Genomic DNA, 13,842 nt, shown 5'->3' with positions numbered 1-13,842 from the left:
GTTTCAACACACTGCACACACACAATGCAGTTCAGTGTGTCCATATGTCCCATAGTACTTTTTACAGAATTCTATCTTTCTCTCTCTCTCTCTCTCTTTCTCTCTCACCCCCTCCCTCCCTCTCTCTCTCTCTTCCTCCATTTCTGAATATTGCTAAGTGTGCAACAGCAGTAGGGGAATATATTTCTTTCTGACTCAAGATAGCTGTGGCCCCACACATGAGCAACAGTAAGGCAACTCTGGCCATCTCTGCTCCTCTCCCAGCCCCCATCATCTGTATTGAGAGTGAGACCGGTCATTTCTGTCCACTCCCTCTACCTTGTCTTACTGCAAGAGAGGAAGTCTACACACTTCACTACAGGTGTGTCAAGAGCACTGCGGGGTCTGGCACCAGGCTGGTCTGGATGTACTGGTGTGTGTGTGTGTGTGGTGTGTGTGTGTGTGTGTGTGTGTGTGTGTGTGTGTGTGTGTGTGTGTGCATGCGTTTGTGTTTGTGTGTGAGTGTGTGTGTGTGTGTGCGCATGCGTGTGCGTTTGTGTGTGAGTGTGTGTGCGTGTCACTAACAACACATGTCCACACACAGGGGACACAAACACAGAAAATACATATTCATGTGTGTGTACACAAAAGCGCCGGAACACACACACACACGCACACACACGCACACACTCACACACACACACACACACTGCATCGCACACACAGTATCTCTCTTTCACACATACACACACACACACACCCACTAGAATAGTCTCTGAGAGCTGAACAAACAGCCTGTGGTGTCTGATAACATTGTCACCGTTCGCTCTCATTGTATCGCCGTACGGGCTCTCGGAGAATTTATTAGACAGAATTATTTCTCATCTGATACCGGCCGCCATTCACACTCTAAACATTTCCGCCTAATAGCCACCGTGGGCCCCATTTAAAAGCCCTCTGCCCATATTTACACCACGCTAACAGTGACAGCTCAAGCAGCTGTGTCAATCTATCAGGAGACATTTAAGACCCTAATGGAATGGGACACTATGAGAGCTTTGTTTGTGTGTGTGTGTGTGTGTGTTTTGTTTTGTTTGGCTGTTTGGTTTGGTTTCGTTTGGTTCAACAAAGCCGTTAGTCATTGTGCTGTGAGCATGCAAGGGCTTTGTAGACAGGGCATGTGTTTTTTTTTTTTTTTTTTTTGGTTTTGTTCTTTTTAAAAGATTATTAAACATTTTTCCTGAGAGAATGAGGCCCAGACACTCCTGCTGGGAGCCCCTGACCCACCAAATATATGATATATTATATGACAAACCCACAGGAGACACCGATAAGTTACAGAGAGCCCCAAGAAAGAAAAGGAAATCGAGGAAAGAAAGAGGAAAATCAACAAAAATAAAGAATGAATGAACATTATGAATGAAATGAATGCATTAATACATTAATGAATAAATTAATGAGTGCAAGAATCAATTCATTAATTAATTAATGCATAAACGGTGATGTTCATAAGTCACGCTGTATGTGTGCGTCTGAACTGAACAAACGTATTATACTGCAGTCAAAGGCAGGTCTGTCATTAGTCCTCAATGAATCAGATCACACTGCTCTCCTGACCTCCCCAGTCATGGAATAAGAGACCTTCCCTCATTTAGACTGGAGAGAGATGATGCATATGAGAGAGAGAGAGAGAGGGGAAATGAGAGTGATTATTAAGAACAGACAGTGAGGAGGAACAGGAGAAAGAACTGAGGGAAGATAAAGGTGACAGATGGAAAGAGAGATAGAGAGGGAAGAAAAAAATGTCTTAGGACAAAAATACAGAGGGAGAGAGAGAGAGAGATCGTTGGGAAAGAAAGAGAGCTGACAGAGTGAGGCAGATCAGTTTGCTGCAGGGCTTGCAAAGCTGCTTGTGTTGTGTTTGGTCACGCTGCACCGGGCCTAAGTTGAGCCCCCAGCCACACAGGAACACCAACAGAGTAGGCCTACACAGAGCAAGCTAACATTAAAACTACCACAGAGCAAGCTAACGCTAAAACTACCAGAGAACAAGCTAACATTAAAACTACTAGAGAACAAGCTTACACTACCTCTACCATAAAGCAAGCTAACACTAAAACTACCAGAGAGCAAGTTAACATTAAAACTACTAGAGAACAAGCTTACACTACCTCTACCACAGAGCAAGCTAACACTAAAACTACAAGACAGCAAGCTAACATTGAAACTACTAGAGAACAAGCTTACACTACCTCTACCACAGAGCAAGCTAACACTAAAACTACCAGAGAGCAAGATAACACTACCTCTACCACAGAGCAAGCTAACACTACCTCTACCACAGAAGAAGCTATCTCTACCAGAGAGTGAGCTAACACTACTTCTACCACAAAGCGAGCTAACTCACTCTTAAAACGAATGTGTTGTCCCTATCTGGACACAGAGATGTGTTAAAAAAAAAAACAAGTTGTGTTGTTTTGAGCATAAATTGTGTTATTTTTAACACATATTGTGTAACAAATAAAAGAAGGAAACAACACAAACTATGTTGTTCCTGTCTGGACACAAAGATGTGTTAAAAACAACGCAAGTTGTGTTGTTTTCAACACATTGGTTTTAAGAGTATACCTCTACCACTGAGCAAACTAAAACTACCTCCACCAGAGAGTGAGCTAATACTACCTCTACCAGAGAGTGAGCTAACACTAACTTTAACACAGAACAAGCTAACACTACTTCAACCAGAGAGTGAGCTAACACAAAATCGCCTGCAGTTAACTGTAGCACAACCTGGAACCACACGTCCTACAGTTAAATGAACATACAATACACTGTATGTCACCATCCAACTCTTTCATATATTTTATCACTTTCAGGAAATGAATAAAATGTGAATCTGTGTTGCTTCAGCATTGCTCAATATTTCCAATAATGACACAAAGGGATTGCAGTTTAAACGTTTATTTGCTCATGTTCATGAAACACTGTATTTATCATTTCACAACATCCAGTCAGACAAGTATGCTCCAATTAGAGAGGAAAGAGCAGAAAGCCACTGAAAGTGCTGTGGTTGCTAGAATCATCAAAGAGCCTTTGGCCTGCAGGGATTCGCATGTTAACTAAATCTCCCTCCTCCAGTTGCAGAGTCACACCACTGGGGAGATAGGAGTGAAGTCCATCAGTACCATACTCATCCAAACGCATCACCTGCTTTCCATTCTTATACATCAAGACAGTCATATGGTAGGTTATGAGATCCATCACAGTGAATCTGAAGTAGTAGGCTCCCTTGACAGGAGCTGTGAAGAAGCCTGTTGTACTGCTGTAGGCCTGCCCAACATTGGTGATGATTTTAGTGAAGACCAAATTCAATTCAGTATTCCCAGCCTCTATGTATCCTGAATTAAACAGAGCTGCTGAAAATGCCACCTTGGGTTGCTCTGTGATCTCTTTCTCCAGACTCACTACTTCAGTCTCAGTGGCTGCCAGTCTGGTCTTCACTGCTGTCAGCTCTGCCTCTTGTGCTGCAGTTTCCATCTTCAGGTTCTCCACCTCAGTCTCACTGGTAGCCAGTCTGGTCTCTTGTGCTGCATTTGCCTCGATCAGGTGCATGACCGCAGTCTTCATAGTGATCAGTTCTGTCTCTTGTGCTGTCATTTTTGTGTTTAGAGCATCATTCTCAGCCTCCATTTTGTCCAACAATGATTTGGTGTTTTGTAGTTCATCCTGAGTGAATCTCAGAGTTAGCCTCAGCTCCAGCACCATGTCTCTGAGTTCCCTGAGCTCAGCAGAGACGTCCAGCTGGGTAGAGACTGCAGCAGCAGCAGCCCCAGTGCTCTGGCTCTCTGTCTGAACTTCAGTCTGGGTGCTCTGAGTCTGAGCTCCACACATGGAGAACAGCAGCACCAGCAGTGCGGATGACAGACCCTCATCGTCAAGACTGGGTATGTTACAGCGAGTAAAAAAAGCAGTAGTAATAGTAGTAGTAGTAGTAGTATATATAGTAGTAGTAGATAGATAAATAGATAGAAACTGTAATAATCCCCAAAGGAAAATTATTAATAGTAGTACTAGTGGTGGTAGTAGTAGTAGTAGTAGTAGTAGTAGGAGCTGGTGTTGTGTGTGTCATAGAGTCTGCAGAAACTCTTTTTATATGCTTGTTTGTGATGGTGATGTAACAAATCTCATCACTTTTGGGGGTAAAACACAGCTTATTGACACTGGTCAAATTTAGTAAATGTCGAGATACAGTGTTTTTTCCAGGATTCATTCAGTTAGTCATTCAGTTTATTCAGTTACCAGTATTGTGGAAAAGTTCAACCTGTGTATGTGTGTGTGTGTGTGAGAGAGAGACAGAGAGAGAGAGAGAGAATATATGTGAGTGAGAGTGTATGTGTGTTATTGTGTGTGAGAGAGTGAGAGTGAGAGTGAGAGTGGGAGGGAGGGAGGGAGGGAAGGAGAGAGAGAGAGAGTGTGTGTGTGTGTGTGTGTGTGTGTGCAAGAGCGAGCTACTGTAGCACCCAATGGTCTGCAGTTAACCATGAGCAAAACCTGGCACCACATATCCTATAGTTGAATGAAAATACAATATGGGTCTCCATCCAAACCTTTCATATATTTTAACATTTTCAGGAAAAGACAAAAATGTAAATCAGCATGGCTAAATATTTCCAATCATGACAAAAAAAAGGATTGAAGCTTAAAAGTGATTTATTTCATGTTCATGAAACACTGTATTCATAATTTCAGAAGCAGTAGAGCAGTGTGTTCCATTCAGAGAGGAAAGAGCAGGAAGCCACTGAAGATGTTGTGGTTATCAGAACTATCTTGAGCTTTTGGTGAGCAGGGAGTCGCATGTTAACTTCATCTCCCTCCTCCAGTTGCAGAGTCACACCACTGGGGGGGACAGGAGTGAAGTCCATCAGGCACCAAACTCATCCAAACGCATCACCAGCATTGTATTCTTATACATGAAGACAGTCATCTGGTAGGTTATACTGTCCATCACAGTGAATCTGAAGTAGTAGACTCCTCTGACAGGAGCTGTGAAGAAGCCTGTTGTGCTGTTGTAGGCCTGTCCAATATTGGTGATGATTTTAGTGAAGACCAAGTTCATCTCAGTGTTCCCAGCCTGTTTGTTTTACCCAGAGCTGCCGAGAATGCCACCTTGGGTTGCTCTGCACCTTTTCCCTCCAGATTCTCTTACATCAGTCTCAATGGCTGCCAGTCTGGTCTTCACTGCTGTCAGCTCTGCCTCTTGATCTGCATTTTTACCATCTGCCAGGTTCATCACTTCAGTCTTCATGGTAGTCAGCTGGTGTCTTGTGCTGCATTTGCCATTGTCAGGTTCATCACTTCAGTCTTCGTGATGGCTATAATAGTGTGTTGTGCTGTAATGTCTTTCTCCAGATCCACCACTCCAGTCTCAGTGGCTGTCTGGTCTCACTGCTGTCAGCTCTGCCTCTTGTGCTGCAGTTTCCATCTTCAGGTTCACATCACTCAGTCTTCTTCATAGTGGTCAGGTCTGTGTGTTGGGCTGCAGTGTCTTCTTCATGTGCTCCATGTCGCCTTCAGTGATGACAAGTCTCTCGAGTGACTGACCCCAGATCAGCTGTCTGTGCTGCAGTTTCCTTCCCTCAGATTCACCACACTTCACACTAGCAGCCAGTATGGTCTTCAGCACGGCCAGCTCAGTCTTCACACAGCAGCCAGCTCTGTGTCTTTTGCAGTCACCCTGTCCAGAGCATCCACTTTAGTCTCACTGGCCACCATTTTTTCCACAGTCAAATGATTTGGCACTCTCCTCCATTTTCAAAGTAGTTCCATTCCAGTCTTGGTGTGTAATCTCTGGGTGACAGTCAGCAGCACCTCAGCTCCACCACCATGTCTCTGAGTTCCCCTGAGCTCAGCAGAGACGCCCAGCTGGGTAGAGACTGCAGCAGCAGCAGCCCCAGTGCTCTGGATCTCTGTCTGAACTTCAGTCTGGGTGCTCTGAGTCTGAGCTCCACACATGGAGAACAGCAGCACCAGCAGTGTGATGACAGACCTCATCTCGTCAAGACTGGTATGTTACAGTACGTAGCAGCAGTAGTAATAGTAGTAGTAGTAGTATATATAGTAGTAGTAGATAGATAAATAGATAGAAACTGTAATAATCCCCAAAGGGAAATTATTAATAGTAGTACTAGTGGTGGTAGTAGTAGTAGTAGTAGTAGTAGGAGCTGGTGTTGTATGTGTCATAGAGTCTGCAGAAACCCTTTTTATATGCTTGTTTGTGATGGTGATGTAACAAATCTTAACACTTTGTGGAAAAGTTAAACCTGTCTGTGTATGTGTGTGTGTGTGTGTGTGTATGTGTGAGAGAGAGACAGAGAGAGAGAGTGTATATGTGAGTGAGAGTGTATGTGTGTTATTTTGTGTGTGTGTGTGTGTGTGTTTGTTATTGTGTGTGTGTGTGTGTGTGTGTGTGAGAGAGAGAGAGAGCTAGCACCCAATGGTCTGCAGTTAACCGTGAGCACAACCTGGCACCACATATCCTACAGTTGAATGAAAACACAATATGGGTCTCCATCCAAACCTTTCATATATTTTAACATTTTCAGGAAAAGACAAAAATGTAAATCAGCATAGCAAAATATTTCCAATCATGACAAAAAAAGGATTGAAGCTTAAAAATTATTTATTCATGTTCACGAAACACTGTATTCATCATTTCAGAAGCAGTAGAGCAGTGTGTTCCATTCAGAGAGGAAAGAGCAGGAAGCCACTGAAGATGTTGTGGTTATCAGAACTATCTTGGAGCTTTCGGTGAGCAGGGAGTCGCATGTTAACTTCATCTCCCTCCTCCAGCTGCAGAGTCACACCACTGGACAGACAGCTGTGTTTCCGATCAGTACCAAACTCATCCAAACGCATCACCAGCATTGTATTCTTATACATGAAGACAGTCATCTGTGAGGTTATAATGTCCATCACAGTGAATCTGAAGTAGTAGACTCCTCTGACTGGAGCTGTGAAGAAGCCTGTTGTGCTGTTGTAGGCCTGTCCAATATTGGTGATGATTTTAGTGAAGACCAAGTTCATCTCAGTGTTCCCAGCCTGTTTGTTTCTACCCAGAGCTGCTGAGAATGCCACCTTGGGTTGCTCTGTAATCTTTTCCTCCAGATTCTCTACATCAGTCTCAATGGCTGCCAGTCTGGTCTTCACTGCTGTCAGCTCTGCCTCTTGATCTGCATTTACCATCGTCAGGTTCATCACTTCAGTCTTCATGGTAGTCAGCTCTGTCTCTTGTGCTGCATTTGCCATTGTCAGGTTCATCACTTCAGTCTTCGTGATGGCCAGGTCAGTGTGTTGTGCTGCAATGTCTTTCTCCAGATCCACTACTTCAGTCTCAGTGGCTGTCACTCTGGTCTTCACTGCTGTCAGCTCTGCCTCTTGTGCTGCAGTTTCCATCTTCAGGTTCATCACTTCAGTCTTCATAGTGGTCAGGTCTGTGTGTTGGGCTGCAGTGTCTTTCTTCATGTGCTCCATGTCAGTTTCAGTGATGACAAGTCTCTCAGTGACTGACCTCAGATCAGCTGTCTGTGCTGCAGTTTCCTTCCTCAGATTCACCACTTCAGTTTCACTAGCAGCCAGTATGGTCTTCAGCACGGCCAGCTCAGTCTTCACAGCAGCCAGCTCTGTGTCTTGTGCTGCAGTCACCCTGTCCAGAGCCTCCACTTTAGTCTCACTGGCCACCAGTCTTTCTTTCATCACAGTCAGCTCTGTGCCTTGTGCTGCATTCTCCATCTTCAAAGTCCCTACCTCAGTCTCCATTCCAGTCTTGGTGTTCTGTAACTCATTCTGGGTGACAGTCAGCAGCACTCTCAGCTCCACCACCATGTCTCTGAGTTCCCTGAGCTCAGCAGAGACGTCCAGCTGGGTAGAGACTGCAGCAGCAGCAGCCCCAGTGCTCTGGATCTCTGTCTGAACTTCAGTCTGGGTGCTCTGAGTCTGAGCTCCACACATGGAGAACAGCAGCACCAGCAGTGAGATGACAGACCTCATTGTCAAAACTGGTATGTTACGTAGTAGCAGTAGTAATAGTAGTAGCAGTAGTAGTATATATAGTAGTAGTAGATAGATAAATAGATAGAAACTGTAATAATCCCCAAAGGAAAATTAATAGTAGTACTAGTGGTGGTAGTAGTAGTAGTAGTAGTAGTAGGAGCTGGTGTTGTGTGTGTCATAGAGTATGCAGAAACTCTTTTTATATGCTTGTTTGTGATGGTGATGTAACAAAGGAAGCCACTGAAGAAGGTGTGTGTGTGTGTGTGTGTGTGTGTGTGTGTGTGTGTGTGTGTGTGTGTGTGTGTGTGTGTGTGTGTGTGTGTGTGTTTGGGTGTGTGTGGCCTGTGTCTGTGTCTTTTCTGTTTGATGTGTTCCTTCACCATTATGAAACAATAATCAGCACTGCCTCGCCATCTCCAAGCCATGCTCAGACCGACCAGGAGAGAATTATGGGTATTATTCAGCAGGCCAGGACCAACGGGTGGGACAATATCTCTCCTCTGCGGCTGGGACCATATCTCTCCTCTGCCGCTGGGACCATATCTCTCCTCTGTCTCATTTAGTCATGTCTTCCACATATGGCTTTTACGTACTGTATGGGGAGGATGTGACAGGATGATTTCCAGTCATAAACCTGGATGAATTAGTATGGGCTATTTCTCTTGTTCCTTTGGTTTTGTCATTAACAGTTGGGCACGGGGAAATAAGAAGGCCAATTGTCTTGTGGTAATAGAGATGGCCTGACCCTAAATTACATGAAGATGAAAAATCAATAAAGCAGGTGAATCCAATCTAATCTAAAACAGGAATTCACAGAAATTCAGCCTGCAGCCACTCCTGAAATATTATAAATATTGTTTCTAGGCAAAGATATATATGCTGTATTTGTTCTCCACATCGATAAGCCAGTTCAGAAAAGTATAGGAAGATATCCACTGTGCTTGTCATATGACACAGAATGGTGCTCCTGCTTTGAGCAGACATCAAAGAGCTGACTCTGACAACTTGAGAGGCAATTCCACCAAATACGCTCCTCACTTGAGCTTAAACAGCATTAAGAAACTGAAGTGATTGATTGAAATGTCTCTTTATTCAGACATGACAGCACTCGAGTGAAGTAACGTGACTGTAGCTTACATCCAGCAAGCTTCTGAGAACTTCAAAAACCACTTAAATATGGTGGTTTAGACGCTGCTATGAGTAAAAGACTAAAGACTATCCTACAGTATCCTACAGTATGAGCAAACGGTTTTAGGCTCTTCTATGGGCTACTTCATGTGGAGTAAATGACTAATGTCCAGGGTCAAGGAGACTCACTCTAGCCCTAGTCTGTTGCAGAGTTGACAGGCGTTCCAGAGTTAAAGGGACACAGGGCAACGTTTTTGTGTTAATTACTCATCTTCGTAAGTCGGTATATGGTTAAATGACTCATTACAGGGCGAATGAAGACTCTCTCACCCGCCCCTACTGCCTGTAGGAAGAATATCCCGCTTGCAAGTTCAGTGTATCGCACCAACGACCGAAGCAGGATCAGTTTACATCCTGCATCCACAGCACAGAGGCAGGCTAACGAAACGCTAGCGATTGTTGCAAACGTGTGTATAATGGCAGAGCCGGCGAAAAAGCAGCGAAAACCCTTGACGGAAGATGCAAAGTTTCATAGAGAAAAAGCATCAGGCTTGCCTGGTGTCTCTTTAAAGGAGATAACTGTATAGGAAGTGACCGTGTGCAATTCAATGTAGACATTTTCCTCATTGTATGTACTGTTGTTGGGAAAGGGCTGATGGGGTCGGAGAGGATGCAAGAGGGGGAAGAGAAGAGAAAAGAGGGGAGGAGAAGAGGAGGAGAAGGAGAGGAGAAGAGGAGGAGAAGAGGAGGAGAAGGAGAGGAGAAGAGGAGGAGAAGAGAGAGGTCAGGTACTCACTGGGCTATGAAGTGACTGAAGCTCCTACACCACTGATCTGGCTGGCGCAGAGTAGGCGACGGGTTCCTAAACACACACACACACACACACACACACACACACACACACACACACACACACACACACACACACACACACACACACACAGAAACAAAAACAAAAACACATCAGAGACTAAATCAACACTAGATAGCAACAGTGGAGATGTTTGTTTTCAGACTGTCACCTAGAAGCCCACGATCTCATGACACATATCATATCAGCACTGACTCATGTGTCATGACTTGGGCCCAGTAGTTGAAGGAGATCCTGGAGAGCTGAAGCGGTGGCTCAGATGTGTGTGAGGTCTCTGCTGAGTGTGTGAGGCCACGTGCTGCTCTTTCGGCCACAGTAAATGTCCTAGCTAAACACTTTCAGCCAAGCGATGCCGTCCAACACAACCAGGGCGGCCACTGAGGCGAGAGAGAGAGAGACAAACGACGGCAGCTCCGCAGCACCCGACACACAGCATCTGCCCCCGAGGCGGCGGAGAATAATGCCTGCGTGGAAATCCGTCCGTCAGCAGCATTTAGTGCAGGTGATTCATAAGCAGACGGGCGTCTGAGAGGGAGGCCTGAGCTAAATGGTGGGAGGACCCGACAGTGGGGGGAAGAGGGAGGAGAACTGAAGAGGTAGAACCACCATCACTCATACACCCATGCACACTCACTCACACATATACGCACATATACGCACACACATATACGCATACACACACACACACACACATAAAACACACATGTACATATACACACACACACACACATACACATAAAACACACATACACAAACACACATAAAACACACGTACACACGCATACAAATGCACACACATACACACACAAACACACACTCCATAAACACATGCACACAACACAGGCATGCAGTGACCAAATATTTTCTGTCTTCTTCAACACTTTTCTTCTCCTTTAGTTATTGGAGAGCAGCCGTAATAGCTGTTGAAAGACATGAAAGATTTCTTTATTGTCTTTTTTATATAGTTATATATAGAAAACTTCCTGTGTCTCCCTGTGTCTTCATCTCACTCCCAACGTCTTCCCAAGAACAAAGCTCCACAGCCTGAGCGTTACGCCCTTAAACAGCTCTCTCTCTCCCTCTCTCTCTCTCTCTCCCTCTCTCTCTCTCTCCCCCTCTCTCTCTCCCCCTCTCTCTGTCTCTCTGGTGCGGGGGTTTTGGGGGTGGGGGTGGGGGTTAGTGGGAGGCGTAGAGGGAGGAAGGAGGTGGAGAGAGGGGTGAGATAATCTGTCATTCTCCACGCTGCCGCTCTAAGTCACCCCAGCCTTTGATGAAGATTCCGAAAGGCATTGCCCTTATTCTGGAGGCCCGGATCAAAGGCTTGCTCGCTCTTTTTCACCCCTGTGTGTGTGTGCGTGTGTGTGTGTGTGTGTGCTAGCACTTGTGTGTATATCCATCTCTGTGCATGCAGAAAAAAAAAAAAGAAAATCTAAACTATAATACGAGCCTGCAGCTACGCGTTGGCCTTGATGTTTCTTCGCAGCGCGGCCTCTTACGCTTAGAGAGAGTAAACATGGAACCGGCGAAGACGACACGACACGACATGACACAACGCCGCTGTCAGACATTCTCAGTCATGTTGCTCCCCCATTCTGCATTCCCCCCTCTCCTTGTGTTTGTCAGGGAGCGTCGACTCCTCATGTAAACACAAACGGCTTTATTTGTAATCTCCGCCACCACACTTCCTCTGACAGATGTCTAGGGCATCTCTGTGTGTGTGTGTGTGTGTGTGTGTGTGTGTTGGCTGTTGCTGCCATGCTGTCAGCATGGGTAAAATATTTAGTCAGTCATGACTTGACTGGGGGGGCCAAACGTCACTGCAGGTGTGTTATTCAGCGTCCCCGGCATCTGAGCAAGATGCAGCTAAAATGCTTTGTTACTTAACACCGTGATAAAGTGAACACAGCCTTGTTGCTTGTTACTTAACACCGTAATAAAGTGAACACAGCCTTGTTGCTTGTTACTTAACACCGTAATAAAGTGAACACAGCCTTGTTACTTGTTACTTAACACCGTAATAAAGTGAACACAGCCTTGTTACTTGTTAAAGTGAACACAGCCTTGTTACTTGTTACTTAACACCATAATAAAGTGAACACAGCCTTGTTGCTTGTTACTTAACACCGTAATAAAGTGAACACAGCCTTGTTACTTGTCACTTAAAGGTGCTCTAAGCAATGCAAAGCGTCTTTAAGGCTAATACATTTGATGTCACTTACTGCAAACATCACCTAACCAACCGCTAGCTGTCTGTGTCCTGAATACACTGAAAAAAACACAATCTCTGTGGACAGCCCAGGCTCCAAAAACGGCAACAAAAACAACCTGAGCAAACCTAGCCCATAAAAACATTACAAACTGTTCCAGCAAATCACAGACGAGATGCGCGTTTAGGAGAGTTTCAATTGCACAGGAGCAGCACCGGAGGGAGGGGGAGGAAGTAGCGAGGTAGCTCTCTGCTTTGTTTGAAAGTCAACAGAAGTGATGTTACCCAGCATTGATTAGAACACCTTTAACACCGTAATAAAGTGAACACAGCCTCTCCAGGCAAACAGACATTTCATCTCACTGACAAAGCACTGATGGCAAGGGCTTGGGGTCTGTTCGCTTTAGAATGGCTTCTATAATATATAAATGTTAGTTTGCCCTTTTAAAAAGCTCATGGACGCTCTATGCATGAGAACAGTGACAAATGGGTTTTATAAAAAGATCTGCGCGTGTGCATTGACCTGTGTGCTGCTGCAGGCCAGTGGCCTTTAAGTAGGAGAGAGGAGAGAGAGAAACGACAGAGCTACTGCCTGAGCAAATAAAGACACACACACACACACACACACACACACACACACACACACACATACACACACACACACACACACACACACACACACACACACACACACACACACACACACACACACATACACAATGGCAGATGCTCAAACAGACCCACACATACCCAAACACACTTCTCATACACATAGTGAAAGAGACAGAGAGAGAGATGCACAAATACAGCTCTCAACACACTTCCCACACACACACACACACACACACACACACACACACACACACACACACACACACACACACACACAGACAGACAGACAAACTCCACAGACACACCTGCACACACGCGCGACTTCCTGGCCGCACACATATTCAATCCATCACCAGGGCACACCTACACTTCTGCTAGACAAGCCAGGCCATCATCCCAACCAAGTGAATGACCTGAGTGTGTCGGTCCTCACTCAAATATCTCAAGCCTCGGAAATAGAAATGAAGAGAATAGAGATAAAAATAGATATGAAGGTGATCTAAATACATAGATAGATAGATGAAATAGATATGAATGTGATCTAAATACATAGATATGAAGGTGATATGAATACATAGATAGACAGATGAAGTAGATATGAAGGTGATTTAAATACATAGACAGATAGATGAAATAGATATGAAGGTGATCTAAATACATAGATAGATAGATGAAATAAATATGTGAATTTGGGCCTGAAGTATTTGGGCCTGAATGTATCTTGTTCAGCATCAATGTCATAGAGTAGGGAGTCTCAACAAACAGAATCTGCAACAAACCCCTGAAATATGAAATGGTTTTCTCTTCATTATTGATCTATGTTTCTCCTTGTTTGGAATGATCAACAATATTGTTCAGCATCCCATTAATAAAATGTCCATCACAGGCGTTCCATTAATAAAACTCTCCTGCACACAATCACAGACGTTCCCACTGTCTCTGGCTCTACTTCTCAAGGCTCTTCAAAGAAACAGCAATAGTAATCAGCATACAGTAC

General features: G+C 44.6%; 1 protein-coding gene across 1 annotated transcript in view; it reads right to left on the bottom strand.

The window, feature by feature from the left end:
- The window catches only part of myo3b (myosin IIIB), a 174,050-nt gene that overhangs the window by 115,732 nt on the left and 44,476 nt on the right, over nucleotides 1–13,842 (bottom strand). Inside the window, 1 exon segment of the mRNA XM_048239976.1 lies at nucleotides 9,953–10,018. Within this exon segment, the coding sequence (XP_048095933.1) occupies nucleotides 9,953–10,018 (66 nt within the window).

This window comes from Alosa alosa, chromosome 3, assembly GCF_017589495.1.
Source record: "Alosa alosa isolate M-15738 ecotype Scorff River chromosome 3, AALO_Geno_1.1, whole genome shotgun sequence".
NCBI lineage: Eukaryota > Metazoa > Chordata > Actinopteri > Clupeiformes > Clupeidae > Alosa > Alosa alosa.
This window is presented reverse-complemented; position numbering and strand designations above follow the sequence as displayed.